This window comes from Tyto alba, unplaced genomic scaffold (genome assembly GCF_018691265.1).
Source record: "Tyto alba isolate M040663 unplaced genomic scaffold, T.alba_DEE_v4.0 Super-Scaffold_19, whole genome shotgun sequence".
In the NCBI taxonomy this organism is placed as follows: domain Eukaryota; kingdom Metazoa; phylum Chordata; class Aves; order Strigiformes; family Tytonidae; genus Tyto; species Tyto alba.
In genome coordinates this window covers 1,060,570-1,087,958 of record NW_024881281.1, presented here as the reverse complement: position 1 = coordinate 1,087,958, position 27,389 = coordinate 1,060,570, and the positions used below count along the sequence as shown (strand labels likewise).

At 54.0% G+C, this 27,389-nt stretch overlaps 1 protein-coding gene across 2 annotated transcripts in view; it reads right to left on the bottom strand.

Moving 5' to 3' along the window:
* The window catches only part of MNT (MAX network transcriptional repressor), a 39,686-nt gene extending 27,394 nt beyond the window's left edge, over window positions 1–12,292 (bottom strand). The window contains exon 1 of one of the 2 annotated variants that reach the window (XM_042791746.1): window positions 11,973–12,292. In XM_042791746.1, coding sequence (XP_042647680.1) covers window positions 11,973–12,045 — 73 coding nt within the window. In that variant the 5' untranslated portion in view covers window positions 12,046–12,292. Of the gene's footprint in view, window positions 1–11,134; window positions 11,264–11,972 lie in introns of those variants that run through there. The other variant, XM_033004808.2, reaches the window with a different exon arrangement.
* Between the last annotated feature and the right edge of the window lie 15,097 nt (window positions 12,293–27,389).

Below are 27,389 nucleotides of genomic sequence, written 5' to 3'. Positions count from 1 at the left end.
CCTGAAATGTTTTGAGAAAATATAATTATCAACATTTCCTTAAAGGAAGAATTAAAGCAGGGCAGGGTGGCAAAAACCCCAGCAGGAATCCCCTGATGTAAACCACATAAATCTTAGCTACCGATGATTTCAGACTGGTTCAACGGAACAAAATTAATAACTAATAAATAAAAGCCCTTTGTCTGCAATTCTTTTGCTCCACTTTGCTGCTCGGTTTGCAGCCAGAGCCAACGCAGTGGCCCTGGCACAGGACGCATGAGGAAATTCAACCCCGGTGACCCTCTGACCAAGGGTGTTTTCTGTGTGTGCGTGTGGCCAGGTAGCCAGGCTGGGCAAGGGCGAGCGTCCCGCGGCCGACCCCACACCAGCCCTGGCCGGGCACACGCCGCACAAAGGACCTCACCACCTCCCCCCAATGTAAAACTGCACCGTGCCGGGCAGCAGAGAAGTCAATTAATGGAAACTCCCAGCACCGCTCGAGCTCCGACGAGGACAGCAGGACCTGCCCACGCTGAATCCACTCCCAAAAGGCTGCCAGCGCTCACGTCACGACAGCAGAGGAGAGCACCTAGAAAGGAGACCTGCAGCTCAGGTCTGCGCTGACAGCACTGCCTTCCAGCGCACCAGCAGTCAGCAGTGAAATTCCTACAAGTAATTTTCATTCATCAGGGAAGCCGAGAGAACGGGAAAGTAAGGTTACAAGCGTGCGTTACTGATCAGAAATATTTATGCAAATGTCTCTGCAAAGCAGGTGCAGCCCTCGGGCTGCTGACAAGCCGCCAACAAGGCCTTTGGTGTTGCAAATCTTGAGCTCCCTTCAGCTAAAGGGTTTATCTCAAGGATTTTATTTTAGCCAAAATCTGACACTAGCGAGCCACTGTCCTCTGTGTCTGACTCATCCCCAGGTAAGAAGGAACCACGCCATCGGGCCCTCCTGCCAGGGAGGGCTGAAAGGTGTCTGAGCCACCTCCTCCTAACACACACACTGCTTCGGGACAGAAACCCTTCCACCGAGCTATGAAGATCTGTCTCCTGCTCGCTTTGTGCTCACGCCTTGCAAACAAACCAGACACACTTTATAAAAGCGCCCTGGAGCTCTTTTGTTTTTTCATATGAAGTAAGTTCACCCACTTTCCTTCACAGATACAGATAAAGCCAGCGAAGGGTAACTAGCGCGGCGTGTGCTCAGACACGCACACGGCTCGTTCTCTGGCGTGCGCTGCACTCGGTGCACCAGCTTCTGCAAGGCCAGGATGCACAAAACACGCAAGGCTTAGGGCGTTGTGCTGCGCTCAGAGGGACAGCTGAACCGCCAGGCGCACCCCAAAATCACGTGTCATTTCCGCTCAGTTTTGACATTCCCATCGAAGGGACTGAGGACTGAACAAGCCCATGGAGTGAACCGGCCCCGTGAACCCTCAGGGGGTCGGAACCACACCGGGACACGCGGGGACGAGGAACCTCACCCTGCCCGCACCACACCGCGGGCCAAAAGGCCCGTGTCACGAGAGCGGGGGGCCTCAGCTTCCCAGCCAAGCCACCGAAGCAGGACACTGCCGAGGAGGACGACAGCAACGCCAGCAGCAGCCGGACAGAACAGCGAATCTTGTCACAGAGGACACGGGAAGAGGGTTGGCGTGTCTGACCGGTGGACTGGAGCTCTTTTAGGGCCCTGATGGTCCAGGAATACAAAGTGCCTGGCAGTCTTAACTTTGTTACCTAATAATCCACCAGGTTTAAATTTGCCTCCTCCCTTTTGCCTGTCCTGGAAACGCCGCCCCTCTGCTGCCTGCGAAGGGACCCGCCGTGCAGGCAGAACCGCACGTGCCTCCCGGGCTGGCAGCGGCCAGGGAACGTCACCGAGCCTCCCGCCGAAGCCATCCTGCAAGAGCAGTGCACGAGCATGCCTTTACGGAATTTTAATGCCCTTTTTAATGCTCCTATTTTGTACTAGGGACACTACCAGCACTCAGAATTTATCAACAGCATGTGCCTTTGCATAATCAAGCACCTTACCTCTACATATGCTTAAAGGTCCCTCCCCGGTACAGAGAGAATATTATTTAACTCCATGAACACTTAGGCATTGACAGTTCTGTGGTGTAATCTTCTGAATAGTTTGAAGTGCTTCTCTGAATCCTTCAATGCTTCTGGGAGCTTACACTGCACACCACGGACCATTACAGACCTGGAGAAGCGTGCCCCGGATTTCACTCGCAGCGGCTCTAGAGCAGTGTCACCCACAGGAGTCACTCCTGGTTCACACCGGGAAAGTGCTGGGGCCAGAAAGAGTCTCCAGATTTTTTCCATTTCAGAGGCTGGCCCGGCCACACTCGGAGAGGGGGACTGCCACGCCAGAGAGGAAGGGCAGGCTGCAGCCTGAGGGCTGGTTTCTGTTTCTGCAGGTCCCAGACTCTGGCGGGGAGAACCAGGAAAGGGAAGATAAGAACAGAGTCAGCAGTACTGGAGAGCAGTAACGCTCAGCCTGAGCCAGGCTAACTCTGACTCATACCTAAGGCTGCTGACACAAGAGGCTACGCCAGTAAACAGCCGCTGGCGCTTCCAAGCACCTAGAAACAAGCTTTTCTCTCCCACCTTTGCTGAAACCACCGTTTGGTGTCCATCCTTTTGCACGGCTGCTTCTTCCTCAGTAAGGTGGCAGCCCCCAGGCACAGCGCTTCCCCCCGAGCCCACCCAGGCCGCCGGCTGTGCCCGCGGCAGGACCCCGGCGGGGACAGAGCCGGCTGCCAGGCACCCGACGGCGCCTCAGCGAGACCACGCGCCGCTGCTGCTCGCCTGGGTGTGGGGGTCAGATTTCAGCCTGTTACCAAAACGTCCCGTTTTCCTTCCTATTAACACAAACTGGGCCGCAAACGTATTCTTAAGGAAAGACTAAACCGCATTTTAGAAGCACGCTGTTCCCAGTGGACACTGCGGTGCCTCGCGACTAGAAATCAGAAGCTCGTGGTGGAGTCGAGCGGAGAGCTAAGCCAGCCCTCCCGGGATTTCAATGTCAGGGGTTTGAGCCCCTGGCTCCCACCCGACGGTCCCTCTGCTGAGCTGTCCTCACTGCACCGGCACACCACACGCTCTCCATCCCTCGTCAGCGGACGATGCCACCATTCACTGTTAACAACAAAAATACTCGAATCTCAGGTTTTTCAGCCAGAGGATGACAACATATTTCTGTCATATCTGTTAAGAGCAAAAGAAAATCAGCTTTCACGTAAACTATCCCTCCTTAGCACCAACCAATACAGACCATTGGTGGTTTCAGCATGATGGGCTTATCTACAGCACTTAGAAATCAGTGACCTCAGTATCCAAACCTGAAATAAATTAGAGAAATGACAAGGTGATCCTCTTGCCTGATAAAATCTAGACAGCAGACAAACTTTATTCCTACTTTATGGAGACAGATGGCTTAAAAGGAAGTGAGTATTTCCTTTCAACAAAACCGTCACAGCTCCTGGAATGCAGAAAGGAAAGTTGGAAAGACCCTCAAGAAATCATGTAGTTAATCTCCTAAGCCCCAAAGAAGAATCAACCATAACTAAATAATACGTGGCAGACGTTTCTCAAAGCAACAGCTTCTCGAATCTCTATGGATAATTTACATTGTGCTTTAATTTGCTATTCCAGTGCTTAACTGAAACCCTGACTCAGCTCCAGGTAGTCATTTTAGCTGCAGTTTAGTTACAACTAACTCTTTGTAGACAGAAGAAAGAAATAAAGGGCTGGGATTTAGCAGTGCTGCAGAGGAAAAGAAAACAGATCAACCGCTAAAAAAATAAACCCATCATGGACAGACTTGTATATACACAGACACCCCAGTGCCTTCAAGGTGCCCAGCATGCCACACGCTGCCTCTGCTGCAGCACCGACGCTTGGCAGGTTGGACCGATGCAAAACTCTTGCTGTACTTTCTGTGGAATTCAGGATCAAGCGCAGAGAAGTGCCGGCTCTGACAGGCGGGGCGGCACCAACAGCACACGACTGCCTGCTGACTCTGCTCCATGGTCAGAGGGGCTGCCCCTGGGCAGGCAACCAGCAGGGCTGTTTCTACACGAGATGCTGTCGCAATGCTTTTCCACTGGGCATCTGCATTTTAAAGAATTACAGCAGTGTGGCACACTGAAGTCTGCAGAAACATGGCAAGCGACGATGCGCTTTAAATGCACTGGTCGGAAAAGAACGGTAAACATGAGCTGACTGAACAAGCCATATTATAAACAAACTATGTACTCTCAAAACAAAATAAAAAGCCCAGACACTTGATGTGCCCACAGAAGAGACTCCGAGACCCCACTTCATCCCCTGCTCGCAAGCAGGCCTCAGACCCTCAGCACCCAAGTGGTCTGCAAACTTCTTAAAGTCAGGCAACACACTGCTTGTATTTTACAACTGAAGGGAAGACAGGTTAAATGACTTCATGTCACACACTGAGTCATGGCAAAACCGGATCTGTCGGTTAATTATCAGCCTCTTAGGTAAGCCTATTTGCTCAACACACCAGGTCATGTAACGTTCCTCGATCCCATGAGGAGAACAACAGCCCACTGCTGCACCTTCATCCCGGGGCTGTGCCAGGGGCTGTTCTCACAGGCTGCCCGTCACAGCACAATACACCTGCACAGGAGTTGGGAGTCTTTCCTCCATCACCCAGACTGGCCGCACCAGGGCAGTTATCCCCACTGCCTCTGCACTCACAGACGTTGCTCCCAGCCACAGAGCAAGGCTCTTCCCAAAGTTAACGTCTGACTCACGGGGTCAACGTGCCGGTGCCCCGAGAAGAAGAGCAGGTTCTGGGAGCAGACCACATCCTCCTCCAGCACACACCACAGCATCGCCGCGACTCTGCCCACCTTCACAACAAAACCTTGAAGCTACAGCATCATCTGCCAGTGGTCCAGGCACATGCTAAATGTGCATCCCTCATCAAAAATACCTGGTTTGGTCTGTTTGCTCAGCTTCCTGCAGATGGACGAGAGCTCAGTCTACATCACAGCTAAAACTACAGCATGTCCTCGCTAGCAAGATCCTGCCAGCATCCTGAACCAGGGAGCATTTTGTGCTGCAGTGGGAAAACCTGCTGTCTTTTCAGCTGCACAAATACTCAAGAGATTGATCTAGAGACTTCATGAGCAAGGGTGCACTTGTATCAAGCCAAATGGGTACAGGAAGGAAACAGAACCAAGAATACGACCAAAATTTCATAAAGTGGACATTGAATTCAGGTGGCCCTGGTCATACAAGGCAATTTTGGAAAGGTGGGAGTGAGCACTGCAGAGTTCAATCCCCTTCCCAGCATCTCTCACCAGCCTGAGCAGAACCAGGGCCCAGGCACCAACCCCCCTTGCCGAGGTCCCTCCGGCCGGTCTCTCTCGGTCCCTTGCCTCCGCTCCGTACAGAAATACGAGTGCACTGCCCAGGGACACTGGGACTCCCGTTACCAGCAGCAGCGCTTAGGTACAGCCCCTGGTAGCACTGTCTGTGTTAGGCACCAGGTGTAACACACGTGCTAACACATCCATCGCCTTCTGCAGGGCTGTCAGCACCTTGTAGGCCCTCACAAGGTACCATCAGATACACAACATGCTTCTACATACAACCCTGAGCACAGAAACACGGAGGAAATTACTTTCTTTATCAAGTGCTGCTATGAAAAAGATCAGAGGCCAAAGGAAGGACTGGGGAAACGCAAGGGAATCTTTAACCAGCAAGCAGAGTGAAATGCACCGTCTGCAGTAACACAGACCTGATTTCAGTCCACAACACTCCTCACTCATCCCTATCCCGTCCTCTGCAACGGAACGCAGGCAGCTGCCCGTCAGGAGATGCTGTGATGTTCAGTGAGTCCTGGGGCTCCCTACACTCCAACCTCTCCATCCAGCTAGACAGGCGATGTGGAACCAGAAAGCTCAACCTGACTTCTTGCTTTATCAAGGCACAGCTTTCAGGAAGGCACTTCACATCCCTGCACCTCGGCTCTTCCACCTGTGACCTTTTAGAAGCACTGCAAATTCAACTAAGGACTATGAAATGTTTCGATGTCCCCTGGTGAAACAATTTAGCAGCCAACAGAAGGGAATTTTCATTTTTTCTTGGCAAGGAAGGCCTGCAAACTTTGTATGTTGTATTTTGTACGTGTGTTGTCAATTCCTTTCTAAGCATACCCGTACACCTGTATGTGTAGAGAAGACAAAAGAAGATGAAGATGGGAAAAGAAGGACAACGTGTGCATTTTGTCTTCTCCCTCATACTGCAGCTGGACGTGTGGCTCTGCCCTGAACCAGAGCACCCAGGCCAGCGTGCAGGGTGGGCAGCCAGCGCGCTCCCCAGCACTACGTACCCCAAGTACCTCAAGAGCAACGAGTTAAAAGCAATGAAACCCTTTCACATGTTGAATATGATTACACTGTGAGATACCACTGAGAGAATCAGAGTTATCTTCAATTTAAAAAGGAAAAAAAAATGTTTTTATGTTTATATAGCTGTATCAGGTTTCATGAAGTTCAGCATTTTGTAGTCAAAATTCAACTGTCGTGACAGAGAATGGCATCAGCAGTTAAGGAAAGCAGATTTCCAAGTTCCAGCCCTGGTTGGCCTATACCACAGTGCTGTTTCCCAAAACAGTGAGATAAAAATGTTACTTTAGTGCATCAGGAGAGAAGAATTGCTCAGACAACGTCAGATTCGAAGGGGTCCTCTGCTGCTCCCTTACCCTCCACCACCAGGCCTGACGCCTGCACCGGCTTTGCACTCAGCATAAAGGAAAAAAAGATAAAGGCAAAGGTGAGCACAACAGCTAGTCCAGCACCTGAGTAACAAGATAGGTTAGGATTACGTGAGGCAATTATCTTCCAGAAGCCAGCCTGCTGTCAGTTTATTCTGTGGTTTTGGCAGGCCTGTGCAGACTCCAGAAAGCGAGGCTTGCGCTCACAGCTAGCAGAGCTATTTCCACCTGCCACGGCAGCACCGGCGGGCTCCGGGGCTGCAGCGCAGCTCTCAGGGAAAAAGACAAACGCCGCACTGCTTGGCAGGAGGTGCTTTAACTTCTCCTGAAAGAACTCCAGGTGGACACGCTGGCTGCGGCAGGCCAGCGATGACCGAGGACATGCCCACACGCAGCCAGAGATGCTCCGGACCCAGGCACATCCATCCTGAGCTGGCCACACAAAGCCCTGCGGGGGTTTGAGGGTTTGTCTCAACATCACACTGACGAGACCCACTGAGGGATGCCGGAGGAGGACCACACCGAGCACAGCACCAAGCCATCGCCGCAACGCGGATGCTGGGTGTGAGCTGGTCCTCCTCCCCACCCACCAGCACCAGGTGGGTGGCACTGCAGCCAGAGGAAATCTTTCTGGTCGTCACACATCTTGTTATCAAACCCACGCAATTAAGGTATGTGCCAAAATGGCAGTCAGATGAGATGGGAAAAGACCAGAACTATCCTTACTGTTCGGCCACCACCCGTGCTGGCAACGTTCAAAAAAATGGGAGGCTACAAACATAACTGAGCAGCATCGAGCAAAGCAGAGAGCACAAGCTGAGCGGGTCGGAGATGAGTATCTATGGGAAAAACCCCTAAGAAAATAAATATTAGTTACTTGCAATTATAAATAAAGTTGTTTTCTTAGATCATGAAACATTCTTGGATTAACCTAAATTCAAAGATATCAGCCACCCCCTAATCCAAGTCAAATGCCTCAGAAGCTTGCACATAACAGACAAGAAAAGGATCTCAGTTTGCGGGTCTGTGCATGTGTAAACACATGCACTTACGTACATGTGAGCCGCTTGCTGAGAAAGGGGTTAGCAGCAGCAACACACGAAGCATGAAAGCACAGATGTGGACGAGACAAGAGTGCTTCAAAAGCATGACTCCCAAAACAATCAGAAATGCTGAAGTATGTGGCCAACGCGGTGTACATCCAGGGCGTGTCTGTTATTGTTTGCATTCCCATGGCCTTAATATTATAAGAAGAAATGCGTGACATCAACTATCCCCCTCGCCTCCCCCAAACCTGGTGTTTTCCCCACATATTAATGAGATCCAAAGAACACTGTTACTAGTATCATCACCTACCTAACGTTTGCCATCATGTAGGAGAACGGGTCTGCTGAGCATATAAACAGGAGTTCGGATGGGGAGCCAAACCACTGAAGTTTCATTTTTGTTACATCTCTCTGCGTATCTACATAAATCTGCCATACACATTTGTAAGAAACTATTCCCGAGTCATACAAGCCCAGCACAAAGCACGCAGCAAAACCAAGCGTACTCGCAAGATCGAACTGGGATGTGCAGTGAGCACACGAGCAAAAGAGCCTCCAAAACCCACTACTTTACATCAGTAAATAGCAGAAATGTTTATGTTGTGGAAGCGTCATCAAGAGCAAGATGTAAAAAATCATCAGAAGTATCTGCACAGCTGTTTAATTAATCGGCATGTAATTCTAACTTAAGTCTGTTACCTGCCTTTCATTTGCTCCCGGTTCACTTGGGAGGTAACAACCAACCACTTGTGCTGCACCCTGCAAGTTCCAGCAAGTGTTTTAGCACAGGCTGAACTCAGCTTTAATAACGAACGGCCCAACTCAAGGATCCCCCCCGCACCGAAGCCTCCTTCGGCCCCGCGCTCCCAACCACGACCGCACCACGCTGCCAGACTCTGTCGAGCTGTTGCTCTCGCCGGTGTCTCTCAAGCTGACGTATTTTGACTCTGCTTTTTTCGGCAATTTGAAATTGTGTTCTCTGAAATATTAATACATATAATATGCAATATTCAACAGGCTTTTGAGTAAACACCTTGCAAACACAGTTTGAACCATACTGTAGGCAGTGCCTGATCACCTGGGTTCACGAGGAGGGACACCACTGCGTACGGGCTGGCGGCAGGGCAGGCTCCACGTCAAAAGCCGCCGGGTCTCCCTGTGGTGGGTCCACAGGCAAACCCAAACAGCGTCCCAAACACGGCCCCAAAGCAATAAACGGCTCTCAGAGAGCTGAGGGCACAGAACCAGACTTGCTCCGGTTACAAATTAAGAAAAGCAAAGCCTGCATGGTTTAATTTTCCATTGGTGGAAGAGGCTGGAGCAGCAGGAAGAGCCACGTGTGTACCTGCCGGAAAACAAAACAGAGCTGAGCAAAGGCCTCAGTCACGGGCAGGGAAACGGGACATTCTGTGGCTCTTGTGTCCAGCCTGAAAGCGCTCGGACACCACACGTGTGCTCAGGGAAACCAGCCCCTCGAGGAACGCAGCAGGACCCGACTCCAGAGCCGAGCGCCGCCTCACCCGCAGACCTGCAAAACGCGGCACGAGGCAGCAGGCGGGTGCCCGAGGACCCAGCACCCTGCGGGGCCACCCGTGGCACCGCGTGGAACGAGAGGGTAGGTGCTGGGGTAGGTGTCGATCTCACAGCTCTGCGGACACCGCATCCCTCCCCGAAGGACGTGATTCCATTTCAGGTTAGTCCGCGGAGCTCTGGCAGCAGCTCTGCCCTGCGCTACTCCCCAGAGCTTGAGATTATTCAAGCTGCGCCCCAGTAACCATCAACCAGAAGAAGCAGCACCAAGAGCTGCTGGCCTGAGCTCCCGGCGAGTCCAAGGAGAGCGCGAAGATCCAGCTGCTGTCTGCTTCAGAGAATCCTTCTGCCTCTCCTCTTTTCAGAACGCTCCCTTCCCCGGTCACAGCCCGCACGCAGGGACAGTGCTCCTCCACCTCTGCCCAGCCGGAGAGCGGCCCCGGTGCTCCCCACGCCGGCAGAACGCGCGGCAATGCCTCACCCGACGCGTTTCCACGTGCAAGGACTGCGGCACTCCGTGTCACCAGGAATCCCCGCAAAGGGGAACAGCCGGACCTGAACCCTCCTCCCTCCCAAAGCCGTTCTGCTCTCTTTTCTCCAAAACCCGTTTTCACCTTCTATCGGCTTTCTTACTCGTAAAGACAGGGTGAGGAGCACCTGGCTGCATGGAAGACTTTTTTCCTCCTTTATTCCCAGGCTTGGAAAAGTAACAGCTTAAGTATTTATGGTATTTTACCACCTAGCTGGTGGGAAGGCCTGGCCAGCGGCTGGGCAGACGCACCACGGTCGCCGCTGTGTCAGCGGGGATCCCCACGCAGGTTCCCACCCTGCTCCCCCACCCGAGGCCGAGCACTCCACCGCACCTCCGCCAGCTTTCGACCCAGCAGCCTTAAATCGGTTTTATTCTACATTTTTAATGGTGTCCCCAAACTGGACTGCCTTTAAGGCCAGGCTGGCCCCCCAGAGTTACGCAGCGTTAACTGCGGGTGTAACACAGACCGTAAAGCTTCTCTGAACACGCAGCTGAAGGGGAGGAGAGGAAGAAGGCGGCGAGGGAAAGGAAGCCAGTCTAGAACGCTTCATTGTTGCCCAGTCCTTCCCAGCTATTTCTCCGCTCCTGCTCTCCCCTGACATCTTCCTGTTTCCCGAAGTTCAAGCGACGGGCTCCTCCCTCTCATGCCACACATCTTCCTGGTGCTCACGACTTCCCCGAAGCAGCCACGTTTGCACTGACGCTGCTGCCCCCGCGGCCAGCTCAGCCCCGCCGTGCCGTGCCCGGTGCGGCAGGGACACAGAGCACGGGCCGACGGCCGGGGGAGCGCTGGCTGCGGCGCGGACTCTCCCCAGCGGGGCCCTACCTGGAGCGGGCCGTGGTATAAACCAGCATCCCCGCACGTCCTCCCGTGCTGCTCCTTGCAACCAGAAAGCCCGATTGATTTTTCCGGTGCGTCGCCTTGCCCGTGCCCCACTTGGAAGTAACGTCTGCCTTCAGAGGTTACCCGACACGATGCGGGCAGGTCGCTTCTGCCCCTCCTGCCCCACAGTTGGACGCTTCTTCCCACGCATGCCAGGTCCCCACTTGTTGTGTCCATTTACAAAACGCTCCCGTGGCGTGGGGTAACCGGACAGTACGTAAAATCTATTCCAGCAGTGGAAGATATAAAAAACTCTGCTAACGGCAGTGTTTAACCTCTGCTATGCCCAGGGCACGCTGGCCACCTGCGAGCCCCAGGGCCGGGGGTCCGAGCAGCCCCGGCGATGGCCCTGGGGCAGGTCTCCAAGGGGCGGCGGCGAAGGGACCGCGGCAGCCCCGTCACTGCACCTTTTCGGCTTCTCACTCGGGAAGCCTCCAGCCCCTGCGCGCCTCCCCGAGCCGCCTCGCCCCATCGCATCTGCTGTCTCCCGCATGACTCATCGCCCAGACAATGGGCTGAGCGGCTCCAGCCCGGCAGCGCACACAAAGAGCCGTCCCCTCCCGGCCCTGCCGCAGGTACGCGCCCGTGTCGCCGCGCGGGTGCCGCAGCACGGCTCCTCCCCCCCCCCCCCCCCCCCCCCCCCCCCGCAGCGCGCAGGCGGGGGGGTGCCCGGTAAAACCCGCCGCACGGCCCCCGGGGAAGCGGCGGAGCGGGGAAACCGGGACGGAACGGGGAAACCGCGGCGGGGGTTCCCCAGCCTCCGCCCCCCCCCCCCCCCCCCCCAAACTCCGCAGCGGACCGGGGCCGGGGGCGGGGCTGGCGCCGTTCACCCGCGCGCGGGCGGGCGGGGCGTGGCCGCGCGCACGTGGTGGCGGGCGGCGCCTGGGCGCGTCACGCGGGGCGGCCCCGCCCCCCTCCCCCCCCCCCAACATAACCACCCTCCCCCCCCCCACCCCCCCACCCCCCCCACCCCGCCGGCGCGGGGACACGCAGCGCGCGGCGGCGGGGCGGGGCGGGGGCGGCCAGCGGCCCCCCCCCCCCCAACTCCAATCCATCCCCCCCCCCCCGCCCCACGGAACCCCCGCCGGGGCGGCGCCGCGCTGCTCTGCCCCCCCACCCCGCCCCAACCCCGCCGCCCCCCCCCCCCCCCCCCCCGCGCCCTGTCACTTTCCCCCCCACCTCCCGGCAGCGCCCCCCCCCCCCCCCGCCGAGCCGCGGGCTGTCAGCGCGGCCCCGGCCCCTTACCACGTGCGGTCTGCTGCTGCTGCGCCTGCCACTCCAGGAACCGCGCCGCCTCCAGCAGCGTCTCGATGCTCATGGCGCGGGCCCCGGCCGCCGCCGCCGCCGCCTCCCCCCGGTGCGCGGGCCCGGCCGCAGGCGCCGCGCCGCCCCGCGGCTCGCCCCGACGGCAGCAGCAGCGGCAGCAGCAGCAGCGCTGGCGACAAGATGGCGGGCGGCAACAGAAACACAACAGGCGGGCGCTGGCGCGGCCCCGCTACTACGCGGCGGGCGGCGGCAAGACGCGGCGCGGAGCGGCGGGGCGCCGCCCGGACGGGACGGGGGCGGGCCGGGCCGGGGCTGGTCGCCCCGGTGAAGCCGCGGCGCGGGGGCGGCCCCGCAGCCCCCACCGGTCGCGGGGGGCGGCCGAGGCCGCCGGTTCGCCGCGGGGGCGGCGGGGGGGCGGGGCGGGCCGGGCCGGCGGCGGAGCGCTCCGGCCGCCGGGTTTTGCGGGCGACCCTCCCCCCGCAGTGCGCTCGCGGCCCATTACAATATGTCACCGCGGCGCGGGCCAATGGGCGCGGAGGACAACAAGGCATGGAGCCCCTCCACATGGGCGCCCCGCGCCGCCGCCGCGCGCCTTAAAGGGGCCGCGCCGCGCCCCGCCCCGCCCCGCGCCGCGGCCTCCCGCGCCGCCGCCGCCCCGCGGGACGGGGCCGGGCGGCGCGGCGGGTGCGCCCCAGGGGTGCTGTGCGGCTCCCGGACCCCCTGCTCCGGCGGGTGGGTTTCCCCGCGTCCCCCAAAGTCGAGAAAATTTACGTGGAAAAACCCCACACATCCTACACGGACTTGGCCAGCCCGCGTGAAATCCACGCTCCACCTGAAACGCTGCAAAAATAGAAGTTGTGACCGCAACAGCCCAGGGCCTGGGCGTGGTTTTTCTCGCAGGAGACCTTCTTCCCCGGTCCTGACCCCTGCGCTGCTTTGGCAGATCCTCCCCGGAGCTGGTGGCGGGGGCTCCGTGGGTGTGAGTGGCAGGGGGCTCGGGAGCGTCCCCCCTGCCCCGTGCCTGGGGGGTGACCGTGCCCCTTGGGCGAAGGCGAGGGAAGAGGCATCCTTTCCGAAAGCATCGGACAAAATCGTCACACTCTGAGAAAGTCCTCGCAGGTAGCGCCCGCTCCTTTGGCAATGCCTCGCAGGGGTGCTGAAAGCTCCTACCATTAACCTTAACTAACGTTTTCCTCGGTAAGGCCCTTTTTTTTTCAGTAGCTTGCAAAACTAAATTAAACTTTAGTTATCCACACTGAAATTTTCCATGCTAAGTGTCTGTCTCTGACTGGCTTAGGTGTTCGGGCTGGGAAAAGATACAGAAGTAAAGGGAAAAGACACTGATTAGAGAAGACAACGCTTCCCGTGGAAAGAGTGGAATGGGAAAAAAAATAAAGATGTTCCTGTGAGAATTTTCATTCTACCGAAAAAAAAAAAATTAAGGCAAAACCAGGCCAAAAACTACACTGAGTTTTGCCGCTGAAGGTGGCAAAACCAGACCCTGGTGAGCTGGGCCGTACTGGTTTGCGGAGCCCGGGGCTGGTTTGTGTGGGTACGCCCGTCCCCGCTCTCTGCAGACGGGAGTAGCCGCTGGCCCCGGGCTTTGCCGGGGCCTCACCGCGCTGTTACAGGAGCATGTTGTCACCGCGCGGCAGCCCAGGCTGGAGGTGAGGCCTGTCCGTGGCGGCCCGGCGGAGGGGACTCCCCGACGGGCTGCAGCTGACAGAGGGACGCGCTTCGTTTTTCCAAGGAGCTTCTCCGTCGCTTGTCAGTCCTCTGCCCTCCTTCGGCAAACCACCTCCACCCGCTCCTCGCAACTTCTGCAATAAAGGAAAGAGTCTCAGCAACGTGAACGCCCTTCACCACCCAGCCCTGACTCTTCAGAGCAGATGTCCAGGCTCTGCGCCTGTATAAAAATCGTGTGATTACTGCTGTAAGTCAGGATACAATGCCCGTGTCCTTCAGGAGCTCAGTAAAAGCGATCACAGAGCAAACGGCATCTGACATTTCCTAAGCCCTTCCCTTTGTAACCTGGACATACTTAGATTTATTTTGCACGTGTTGTGTATGTTACATCCGAAAATCAGGTTTGTCCGACCGTAGCAGAGGAGCCAAGGGTGGCGCGGCACCTCCCCACCAGTCTGGAGAGCACCCGCAGAGCTCCGGGCGGGCGGGCGGCTACTGCTGCTGCCCAGGGGCAGGACTATCAATCAGACTCCAGACTGGTCACTTCAAAAGCAGGGCCCTCGGGCAGCGACGACAAAACGGTGACTTCGACCGTCTGTCTGAGAGGAACCAGGGTGAGATCCCCAGCCGGGACACACATCTGTGCCAGTCTAAGCTGACGGCGTGGGCTGCAGTCTTGCAGACCAGGCCTATGGGTGTAAGTGCAGCAAACCAGTGTTTTTCCAACCACCTCTCTCGTCTTTCACGCTGCGCGTAATCCTACAAACCACACAGGGTTACAGACTGTTGTTCCAGGTGGCCACAGTTTCAAGAAGGAATGGCAGTTCTGCCGTCCAGCTTGCTTTGCAGACACCTCTCAGGCGCAGAACTTGCGCCCTTGCAGAGCTGCCGTACCTGCCTGCGGATCCAGGGCCCAGCGCAGAGCCCTGCGCTGGCTGCAGGTGCTGCAAAGTCTTGGTTTTCAGCGGGTGAGATAAAAAAACAAGACAACAGAAATGAATCATTAGAGGAACTCACTGACAATGCAACAGCCAGTGGTCTAAAGGAGAACGCTTGCTGGAACACAGCTTTTACAAGAAACATTTTCAGATATGTTTGAATAGTTTAGTCCTGTGCTGGGTTAACTGCTTCAGTAGGAGGAAAAACTTTCCTTCTGCCTGTCTCGTAACATCTTTTGCAACACTTTAATCTCCAAGGAGAGGTATTTGTTCTGAAACCTTGAGCTCTGCGGGCTCTTGACTGCTAAGCTAGCTCCTGACTTTGGCAGCTGAAAGTATAAATCAGTGCCATTAAACATTCATATCGGAGCGATATTTCCTGATTAAATTCATTTATTGTGAATTTTTGGACCCAACCGATACAGCAGCTTGGGAACAAATCCAAAATCCATCAACTCTGTATTCATCTACCTCTGGAGGATTATACTCAGAAAGGTTTTTGCTGAATCATTTGACCCTGTTACTAGGGACAGCAATAAACCAGAACGCTTAAATTATTTGGATTGACTTTGTGAACACTTGGAGTTTTTAAAACTTTGCGTATGTGCTAAAAGTACAAAGGGGCCCAATTTCTACCCTCCCTGCGCCCCAGGCTTGTGAGGAGCAGCTGCTGGGCTCCATGCACCCCGCAGCCGGGCAGGCTCCGGGGCTGAGGCACCACCGCGCAGCGCCGCTTGGCCCGAAGCGGCAGCCGTCCCTCCCGCAGGCTGCCCGGCCCCGGCAGCTCTGCCCATGGCTGCTCGGGGACACGGGTGGGGTGAGGGTGCAGCACGGCTGGGACACGGCTGAGACACGGGTGGGACACGGCTGAGACACGGGTGAGACATGGCTGGGAATGGCTGGGACATGGGTGGGACACGGGTGGGACATGGCTGGGACACGGGTGGGACATGGCTGGGACACGGCTGAGACACGGGTGGGACACGGGTGGGACACTGCTGGGACATGGCTAGGGCACGGCTGGGACACGGCTGGGACATGGCTGGGACACCGGTGGGACACGGGTGGGACACTGCTGGGACACAACTGGGACACGGGTGGAACACTGCTGGGACATGGCTGGGGCACGGCTGGGACATGGGTGGGACATGGCTGGGACATGGATGGGACATGGCTGGGACACGGCTGGGTCACGGGTGGGACACGGGTAGGACATGGCTGGGACACGGCTGAGACACGGGTGGGACACAGGTGGGACACAGGTAGGACACGGCTGCATCCGCAGGGGCAGCTCTGGGCACCCTGGGGCTGCCCACGTCCAGCCCTTCTCCGGCGCGGCCGGGAGGGCTCATCACCCACCACCTGTGGTTCTGAAACTGCCAGTCAAATCCGCTGACTATTGTGTTTTTCATCTTCCCCAAAGATTAGATGTAACTTATGGGATGAGAAGTTAAAGCTTTGGTTTCCTTTACAAGCACAAAGAGGTTCAGGGGGGTGTCTTTTTACCTGTTTCAAGGGAATGCCGGCGGCATTTTAACTTCTCTGTTTATTATTTCCTGTTTAGTCAGTCCTTTAGATAATACTGGATGATAGCCAGATATAAAGATATTAATCTCTACTATATTCTGGCCGTAGAAAGTTTCAAATCAGTGGAGATGAGCATGAGAGAAATTGCTATCATGCACTATGAGCGGTGAATTTGGGTAGGATCTTAAACATGAAGCTGGGTAGTGAAAAAAACATTTAAGCATTTTACGTAGCACAACCAATGCAAAGCCTTACTGCACTCAGTAAAATGCAGTTTTTTATTTTCAGGGTTATTGATGGCATTATATATAAAGTTTGAATGGGTCTAGATTTATTTAGATATAATTATGATCGTGATATTCATATATTGATAGTGCAGGGAAAACAAGCAGTGGCTACAGGTCCTATTATCTTTCCTTTTATCTGCCCTTCCCACTCAAAAAAAGGACAAGATTTCAAAGGAGATGAAAAATCGCTGTTTTGAGAGTGATGCTGCATTACAATGGCATCTATACGCAAAATGCCACAACGATCACCTAATATCCTAAGCATCACGTTCTATACTGGGAGTGTGATGGATGTTTTAAAGAAAACAATTTCAGCTGTGCGAATCTGGAAGAATGGTAATTCTGGCAATACTGCTGAAGCCTCGACAATCTCCTTCCTGTTACGCTGCTGATTTCCTTTCCGCCTGTGCAGCAAACAGCAGCTCCTCGCACAAAACCAGCCTCAGAATTTTTGTGTGAGGTGGCCGCGGGCAGGTTTAGGTTTTTGGCAATTTTCACCACGGGGGCTTCCCCCCGGCCAGAGTTACTCACGCTCTTTCCTGGCGGGAGGTGCCCGGAGCGGGAGGTGCTCACGCTGCCGGCACCGGGACGTTCTCCAGACCTTGTGCCACAGCCCTGGGGAAACCACGTCGCCAGGGAGCAGCCTGGGCTCCGCATCTCTGCCCGCTGCTTCGATGGAGCATCGCTTCCCAGTTGTGCCTGTTGGTAGAAAAAAGAATCCCTAAATGGGAGGTTTTTCCTAGCAAGATAAACAACTACATCCCAGCCCAAATGATTTGTATTTAATATGAAATATAGATGGTTTTAGAGCACCTTGGGTAATCTAAGCGCATTAAATGTCTTTTAGAACCCCAGCTAAATTACGTTCTAAAGGTAAATAATTCTCACTCTTCACACTATTTATAACTGTTCAAATAAAATCTGGATGAGCAACTCAGGTAGTTGATTTTGTGCCACCCTCTCACACGCACTCGCGCCCCGTGGGGTCATGGGGGCAGCACTAGACAAAGCGATGTGACTCTTCCTGCCTCGCAGCGGATCCCTGCTCGGCCCGGAACCACCCCGGCAAGCCGGCGGCCGTGCGGGGCCGGAGCTCGGCCTCCTGCACCCCACACCATAAATTCCCACCACCCGTCCCCCCCAGCTCAGCACCACGACTCAGCTTCCAGCGCCCGTGAATTCCGCTCTCCCCCTGTTCCAAATAAAGAGCTTTTCACTTCGGGCCTCTGAGTAATCCTTCTGGAGTCGGTGAGAATACTCGACGGCTTAAAGTTTCAGCGCCTGCTTAAATACTTTGTTGCTCGGGGCCTAAATTCTGACTGAACGTAAATTATTAGATGAGTGTTTATTCCCCCTTTTCAAGCTTCACACTGAATAAGAAATTAAACCAACTGTGCTCACATGAAAGCGGGAGTTTATCTCAATATTTTAATTTTGAAATTCAAGTATTGAATGCGGGAAAGCCCAGAAGGGTGAAAATAATTAGTGCTCATTTCTGATTGAACCATTTCTCTGTAATCCTTTTATTTATGGATTTAATGATGAATAAATTCTTATTGTAACTATTTAATCACGGAGAGTGGTTAAGCAGGACTTGTGTGACGAATGGGCCTTGCAAAGATCTGCCGATACGGCTGGAAACTTGCCCGTTCCTCCCTGCAGCAGCACCCGACACCCCCCCTCGGGCAGCGCCAGGAAGTGCCGACACCGGATCCACAAGGTCTCGGACACTCCAGATTCCTCCTGGTTTTACCCGGTAATCTCCAGACTGGTCCAGTAACTTCAGCATGACATAAGGACAGCTTGTATTATGCTAAGGTGTATCTTCCAAAAAATACCTAGTTGTCATCTGGAAATACAGTGAGCAGGAGAAGTCAGCACCTCCACCTGTCCCAGCTGCTACTCACACCTCCAGTTAAAAGCCATGCTTAGTTTTTCCTTTGAAGAAGCCTGAATTCAGCTTCCAGCTGCTCGGCCTCGTTACAGCTTTCTCTGCTATTTTAAGGAACTGGTGGTGTACAAGTACCTCATGTTTCCTCCCAGAAAACTACTTATATTTTGTAATACAATTGCTTTTCAATGTTCCGGGTAAGCCAGGCTGAGTTGGTTTAGGTTTCTGACTGTGAGGTATATTAATATTAGACCCCCAGAAGCACTAAAGGTAGTTTTTCTTCACTCTCTGTTTTTCAGTCACTCTTGTGGACACCGAAGCTCTGTACAGTATATCAGTGCAAATCCCATCAATGCAATGTACGTTGGTAAAATCTCTCTTATTGCCAAGCCAGCCCTGGATGCTCCTGGAACCCTCTGTAGGGCCTGCAGCGGCGAGACAGTGCCATCACCGCTACTACACATTTCCCCCCGGCTACATTCTCCCTGCCACCATTGGTATTTTTTCTCCAACACGCGGTGCACGTTGCTACAGAGGTGCTGAGGAGAGACTGGTCCAGATAAACTGAACCGGGAAGTCATTCTGGCATTCAGAAACACTCAGTGGGCTCCCAGTGCGCACGCCCAGCGCTGGCTTTTGGGGGCACGCCGCTAAACCCTCCGGTCTTTACTTGTGCAGCCTGGGCATTTGTTCAGGTCTGGATCTGAACTGCCAATGTGGCCTGTGCTAAAGCACGAGGCACTTAATACTAGCTTTGCAGATTTCTAAACGGGTAAAAACCTGACCTGTTGTTTATGACAGGTCAAGGAAATGCTGTGTCGCAGTAATAGACTGCAATCAGCTGCAGAAGGTGCTTCTGGAATTGTTGATAAATAGCGGGGGGGAAGAGGTCCATCCAAAGTCCACAGACTGCGTGCTGAGGTCTCCTGGGTTTGGGGAGCAATAGCTGACTGAGGAATGAACACTGAGCGTATCTTCCCAATCTGCTGCCAACTATTGTTTCTGATAAAGTACCTACTGGGAACGGTAGCATTTCATCTACGAGATACACAGAGAAATCCAAGTGTTCTCCATTGAAAACTGGATTTGCCCCTATGTTGCTTCAAGGCACCTGTGTTAAAATCTGTGCCAGGCAGCAGAATACCGGAGAAGAAAGCTGCAGTGATTTCGACACACCGAACCCAACCCTGCTCTCCTGCGTAGGTGAGCCTCAAAACCTAAAGAAAAGGTTTAACATGTACTCCCCTCGTCTCCCTCGTGCCAAATGTGCTTCCGCGGCAAGACTGTGGAGACAGAGACAACTGGATGGAGCTCTGCAGAGTGCGGTGGCCTGGGGAGCCCTGGGGGGCATTGGGGAGCCCTGGGGGGCATTGGGGAGCCCTGGGGAGCCCTAGGGGGCATTGGGGAGCCCTGGGGAGCATTGGGGAGCCCTGGGGATCACTGGGGAGTCCCAGGAAGCCCCCGGAAAGCACTGGGAAGCCCGGGGAGCACTGGGGAGCCCCGGGGAGCACTGGGGAGCCCGAGGAGCACTGGGGAGCCCCGGGGAGAGCTGAGAAGCCCCGGGAAGCGCTGGGGAGCTCGGGGAGTGCTGAGAAGCGCTGGGAAGCCCGGGAAGCGCTGGGGAGCCCCTGGGAAGCAATGGGGAGCCCCGGGGACCCCCCGTCCCCCCGGGGCGGCGTTCCGCGGGTGCCGTTGCTCAGCGTTGGGCCCCCGAGCCGCTGCCCGCCCCGCCGAGGCCCGGCAGTGCCCGGGAGCCGCCGGCAGATGGACCCCGCGGCCCGGGCGCCCCCCCGCGGGAGCCCACGGGAACCCACGGAAGCCCACTGGAGCCCACCCGGGAGCCCGCGGTCGCGCCGGGGCCGGGACCAACGGCAGCGGGGACGTGCGGCAGCAGCAGCACAACCCGGTTTGCTCGGGCCCCTGGTCAGGGCTGGCAGAGCTTCCCAAAAACGCACGGTACGAAACCTGCAGCCTCGCTAGCCTGCAATAATTAGCCCAGAAATCCAATGGTAAACAGCAGCGAGTATAATACAATAAAGGTGCTCTGTCCTTTGGTCTTTCAAAGCCATCATAATGCCAGAACTGTTGTATCGCTAATATTTCAATTCTGCAAACATTTCCGGACTGATCAGCCGGTCGGATAACTGTGATACTGCCCTTACCTTCCTGCAGCAATAGGGGGGGACCAGTTTCTATCCGAGACTGCTAAATTCACAGACGGCATCTGAGAGACCCGTATGCCCCACATTAGTCTGTCTTCAATGCAAACCCACTAAAAGCTGTATAAGTCTACAGCTGAAAAAAAACTGACCAAACCAGACTATGGTGGTGAAACAGCCAAGTGAGAAATGAGGATGCAGGAGTCTGGGTGAGTGAACCTCTTCAGCGTGGGCAACGGCGAGGGATGCGCAGCAGCATCAGACAGGTCTCGCTTTACCCCTCACGGCACCGGAGAGCCAGCGCTCGCTTGGAGGGGATGTCCCGCTTTTTCCCCACGTAACAGGGAGGTGTCCCCCCCCCCCACCTCGGGGTCCCTGCCCGGGAGTGGGCTCTGTCCCCACGTTTACACAGCCCAGGGTAAGCAGGAGCGATGGCGGCAGGACACGCCGCGCCACAACCAGCTCCGAACACTCACTGTCACCAGCCCCGCTCTAAACGTCAGCCCCAGCCGCGGTGTCAATAACTTATTGTGTGAGGATAATGCACCGTCTTGGTAAAGGCCGGTGTAGGGACTGGCTTGCTAGCCAGCATTGTGTGATTACAATTACCGAGGGGTTTTCATATCCAGGGTCTATCATCTGACGGATGGAAGCTGGTGTATTTAGGTGAGATTATTAGAGTGTTGCTGAATAGCGGCATTTGGACTTGTTCAGAGCAGCGTTTCTCAGACATTGGGCTCCTCTCCGGGGAGGCTGTGACCTCTGAGGGATGCAGAAACTGCTCAGGAGAAAATGGGAGGAAAAATATTTGCTGCTCCCTGCAAGTTCATTTAAATGGAGGACTCAGCAAAAGAACACTTAGTAGATGTTTCTTGCTTCTGATGATTTAACCAAAGCTGACCCAGCACCAGAGGACAATCAACACATTCTGCCCTGTTTGCTACCACCAGTAAAGATGCAGAATATTAAAAATGCAATGAAGTTTTTAGATAAATTACACACCTACCATCAACATCTGTACATGAATTAAACCCATACAGGAGTATATTAAGTTCTTCAGAGACAAAGTCTCTGCACAATGACAGTGCAGACACCCAGTTAAGTAACTTATGTGCCAACATGCTATTTTATTTTTAAAGGTATTCTATAATATTCATGTGTGAAAACAGAAGTTTTTGAATGACAGAAGCCAATTCAATTTGACGGAAGGTCTGAAAAAGGATTTTATTTAGATGTATGATAAATGTCTGCATGGTTCATAAAAACACAATTTTCCCTTTCTGTCTGCATGTACTCATGCTTGTATTGAACATTTCTGTATGGTAATATATGGCCATATTAAAACGGAATGATAGCAAAAGCACATTTTAAGGAACAGTAGCTCTAAAAATCATGCTTTGTGCCTGCAGTAGGATAACACTATTAGACACTATAATATAAAACCTCAATAACATAATATAATGTTAGCAAAGGCCCCCCTTTTTTTAAGGCAGACAGTAAAAAGCAAGGGAGTTCCAAGTTTGCCTGTATCTTAAAAGAGCCGTTGTCTGGATCTGTTCCGAGAAGGACCAGAGCAATCAAACTGCCACAATCTAGTTTAGTAGGCGATGTGCACATAAATTATTCAGCTTTCTAAAATCCCAAAATCAATGCTTTACACTGCGTAATCCAGCTTAATGTAACAACCAGAAAACCAATTTACGAGCAATTTTAGATTAGGTTTTCCCACAAAACCTCAAGAACTGCAATTGCAACACGGAACAAGAGGAACGAACCTCTGCCTCCCCCGTGTTCCGCACACACACTGTTTGCAGGATCCACGCTGGGCTGACAGCGTACACCCCCCCTGACTCTCAGTGCTGGCTCCATCCGCCCCCTCCTCCCCCTTGCAGTATAATTAATAAGGAGCTCTACATAAAATGCTGACATAAGTCTTTTAAAATGTTCTTACTCCCTGAAGTAGTAGTACGGTTGCTGCTTGAGCCCTCACATACCTCGCCGTCATTTCTAAATCTTAGTGGGACGAGCCACAAAAAGGGAGAAGCAATATATGGTGGCTGCAAACTCCAACCTGTACGCTTCGACAGCTGCATCACTGCAATCGATGTAAGTCATAGCTATACATAAACAAATAGACAATAATAGTAAATTCATCTGTATTCCCTCCTGTACCAAGCATACTATCAGGCCTTAAATAATTAATACTCTGGCTTATGATGTACGTTTCACCCCAGGATCTCAAAGCACTGTGCGGTGTGTGGGGATGGATTTTTATTTTGCTGGAGTAAATAGGGTAGAGAAAGATTAACTGATTGACCAAGGTCATGCTGCGTTAACATTTTATTTCTTCTCTACCATTTAGTTGGATAGCTGCTGTGACCTTGTAAAGCTAGAAGAAGGCTGCATTTTAAAGCTAACAATATAAAGATAATCTCCCTTAAAGTGTACCATATGTTTGTGATTAGGCAAAAGAAAAAGCTTCAGAAGAATTGCTGGTCATGCGAGTATTCATAATGTTCTCCGGGGTATCATAGATGGAATTTTCAGCGGAGCCTGAGAGAAGTAGATGCAAAACGCCCCCTCTATTCCAAGGAAAAATGGTTACTGAGCATCCCTGGGCTCTGCTGAAAAATCAAGCTTGTATAGCTATGGAAGTTTCCCAGTCAGAAAAACTGGGGTGACCAGGTGAGACCATGGAAGGCATGCTGGCCCATTCCCACGGAAGTTCTGATCCAGGAAGCGCAAGACACCACCACAGAGCCATCAATCAAATCTTTTAGCAATGGACACTGGTCTGTGTGGGGGAAGCCATTTGGGACATAGCTGTTAAAGCCGGGCTGCCAATCTAATATGTCAGTAAAAGACAAAACGGACTAGCAGGTTAACAAAAAAAAAAAAAAAAAAAATGCTTATCACCACAGAGGTGCTCAGGAACAAACGTGTTCTGCACAGCTTGGCCCTGGGCTCGGGGTCTCCGCTCGCGCTGTCCCGTCAGCGCCCACGAGCGCGCCCGGGCTGCATGCTCCAGCCCACGCCGTGGCACCGGCACCGCAGCTCGTGCCCTCCCCGGGAGCCACCCCACTCGCTGTGGCACTGGCACCGCAGCTCGTGCCCTCCCCGGGAGCCACCCCACTCGCCGTGGCACCGGCACTGCAGCTCGTGCCCTCCCCAGGAGCCACCCCACTCGCCGTGGCACCGGCACCGCAGCTCGTGCCCTCCCCGGGAGCCACCCCACTCGCCGTGGCACCGGCACCGCAGCTCGTGCCCTCCCCGGGAGCCACCCCACTCGCCGTGGCACCGGCACCGCAGCTCGTGCCCTCCCCGGGAGCCACCCCACTCGCCGTGGCACCGGCACTGCAGCTCGTGCCCTCCCCGGGAGCCACCCCACTCGCCGTGGCACCGGCACCGCAGCTCGTGCCCTCCCCGGGAGCCACCCCACTCGCCGTGGCACCGGCACTGCAGCTCGTGCCCTCCCCGGGAGCCACCCCACTCGCTGTGGCACCAGCACCGCAGCTCGTGCCCTCCCTGGGAGCCACCCCACTCGCTGTGGCACTGGCACTGCAGCTCGTGCCCTCCCCGGGAGCCACCCCACTCGCTGTGGCACCCCACTCCCCGCTGCGCAGCCCAACGCTCTCGCCAGAGCCGGCCCAGCGCAGCCCAGTGCATCAGCCAGCCAGCGTGCCCTTGTGAAGCGGGTAACCTCAGCCAAGCATTCCTCGAGGCGATGAGGACCTTGTAACGTTTGACTTTTGTCTTTTCTTCTGGCCATAAACTGGTTCTGCAAAGCCACACCAGCCTCAAACACCGACCAGGAGGACTCAGAGGAGAGCAGTGGGGCTGCCGAAAAGGAGCCACTTGACTTGGCAGGGAAAGAAAACAATCTTTTTTAGTGTGCGCAGCTCCCCCAGAAGTGAGTCAGTAGGCCTGATGAACAGAAAACACAAGTTGCCATAGAAACTCGCATGCCTTCCACCAGGAGGAGAAAAAAATGTAGGCCAATATTTCTGCTTAGCTGGCTCTTGTTCTTGCTGTGCTCCGCAGCCCGCCTGCATCCCAGGGCTGCATTAGCAACTTGCATTTATTCTGCCCCCCGCTGAGAAGCGCCCTTGCCCCCACCGCCTGGGGAAGCTGCAGCTTGGCAGGGGCACACACGCGTGTGCACACTGACACACGGACAGGGAGAGGGACGACCACGGCGCCAGCTCAGCCAGCGCACCCACCCGCGAGCACCCTCACACCGCGAGCCTGGCGGGGGGCCTGCAGGAAGAGTAAAGGGCTTGAAATGAAATGTTTGGGCTGGATTATTGCCGCCGCCTTCGATTTGAATAAACTCCTTTCCTCCGTGCTGTACGTTTCCATCTATAAAACAAGGGTGAGCTCTCAGCGGGGTGGCAACGCGCGCGGGTCGTCAGTGGTGCAAAGCCCTCTGCGATGCTCCGAGGGAAGGGGTTACAAACATCTACGGGGTTACGTGACGTGTACAAACACAGAGGTCCGCCTGAGCTGCTGCTCTGTGCTCACCCACAAGTGCCTTCCATCGAGGCCGCCCCGGCAGGTAACACTAGAACTAATAATTACGAACCCGACGGATCGAGCCGGTAGCTCTGAAAGCTGGAGGGCCAGGAGCTGGCCGAGTGAGAGGATGAGCTCCCCTCGTGTGGGCTGTCACCTAGAAAAAACACAAGTGCCTTTGCAAACGCTTTTTACAGCTGAGTAGAAATGGTCACTGCTGAAGTACCCTTTGGTTTATTTTGTTCCCTGACTGCATGTTATTTTTGGTTTTTACTTTCAAATGTACATACAAGGAAAGTTGCTTTACTTGTGTTTTTGCTCCTTTTCTTGCAGATTGCGTAAAGGACAAATGGCCTACTATATTTTCTGTGGGCTGTTATGCTTTAGCTGGACTACAAATAAAAACAATCTATAAAGGGTAAGAAAACCCACTTTCCCCTATTTTTATCTGTAATCTTTTGTGACTCCTTTCTAAGGTTAAAAAAGCCAAACCAAACCAAACAGAAGAGACATTTGAAAGCGCCGCTGGGCGCAGAGCAGGGTGCAGCCCAGCCCCGGGTGAAGGCCAGTACCAGGTTTTGGCCTGGCTGTGGTGACCCACCGCCCCGGGGCTGGGCTGCCTCCGCTCTGAGCTGGTGGCCAGCTGAGCCCATGGCCAGCTGAGCCCATGGCCAGTGCCCGCCAGCGCTGGCTCCAGCAGCAACAGCTCCAGGGAAGTCAGCAGTGACGGAGAGAGCGCGCCCCTCCAGAGCAGGGCAGGGCAGGGAGCATCACCCAGCCACCAAGAGCACAGAGAGGGCGTTTTTCACTTCAACAGTCTCCAGAAAACATATGGTCAGGTGCATAGTTTAAAAAGCTGCCCATTTGTAATGAACTGACTCAAGATCTTGACAGCTGGAGGGACGGGTGGCGGGTGGTAACACATCTCCTTACAAATGGTCTTTTTGGTTTGGGGGGAGGAGGGGACCATCTTAATCTGTAAGTGATCTATGTCATTTGCGTGGTGATGTGACTGTTGGGTTTCATATGATTTTCAAATCCCTCCAGGTAAAGACAGCTTAATGTAATTATCTACTGATGTGAATGAAGAAATATCCATAAAAAACAAATTCCTACAACACATTTACTTCAAGACATTCTAGCAGGGAAAGTTTTCTTTTTGCTGTAACATAATGAGTGAAAGAAGAATAAAGAACTAATGGAACTGGTTTATTCATTAAAAAATAGTAGTCAGCAATGGCACAAAGCCCTCCCACCACAATGAGAGCAACCTAAAATGATGGTTGCATGGATTTGGTTCTTCATAAGAGGGTAAAGCAACGTAACCTTCTTGTGGCAACACTGGTGCTACTGTCTTGGAAAGAACCCAGGGGTTCCCACTTCCAAATGTACTTTGCCCATCCCCTGTAACTGATCCAGTATGAGTGCTCGCCCCACTATCAAACTGGTAAAATCAATTTTTAAACGTAAAGACACGAGCCTGGTGCAAACACTGCCACTGGCATGGGCAATTGGTGACTTTGGTTCACCCCGGCAAAAGGATTGCCACGGCCTGACAGCGCAAGCGCAGGCACAAGCCGCGCTTACCGGGAGATTCTGCCAGCCTGACCTCCAGCGCGGGTTCCACACCAAGCACAGCGTCAAAGGCTGCTGCCCAGGAGCACGACTGCACGTACCCCCGACGCCCCGGCTCGGGCACCCGGCCAGTACCTCCCATCGCACGCGACGCTGGGCAGTGCAGCCCCACTTGCCCCTGGGCCACCCTGAGAGGGGACCTCTCGCCCTTCTCTCTTTACCCTGCCACCCTTTGTTTTGGTGCTGTTTGGGTTTTTCTAGCCTGAATGCTTGTTTTCTGTGAGAAGATCTGCCTGTTCCAGTGGTACGCACACTACTGCCCCCCCCTCTTTTTAATAGTTACTGTAATACAAATAGTTAATAATCACTGTTGGTTTTAGAAATCTGCTTTGGAAGTGCAAAGTCAGTAAAACTCATTTCATAGATTAAAATCACTGTATAGGTTTAAGAAAAGTAGAACAAAATTCAAGAGAAACTTTGCAATGTTTTCACAGGGGAAGCGAGAGTCTGATTCTGTGGCTGCCACTCTGCTGGACTGAGTATGTGGGACACTTCCCTCCGGGAAGGAATAAGTAAGACAATGTAGAGTTCAAAAAATAAAAGTCCTAAACTTACCACAAGATGAGAACTTGAGAATATGTTAAAACCCAACAATAGTTTAAAAGTGTAAAATGTCAATATTGAAGAACACATTTCTTCTAGAGTCTACACTGTCCTGATAAATAAGTTTCAAATGATGCGAACTTTGATGAAGTGCAACTGCAGTGTGGACTAAAGCACGACGCCACATCGGCAGCTCCAGCGCTGCTTTTTTCCCAGTT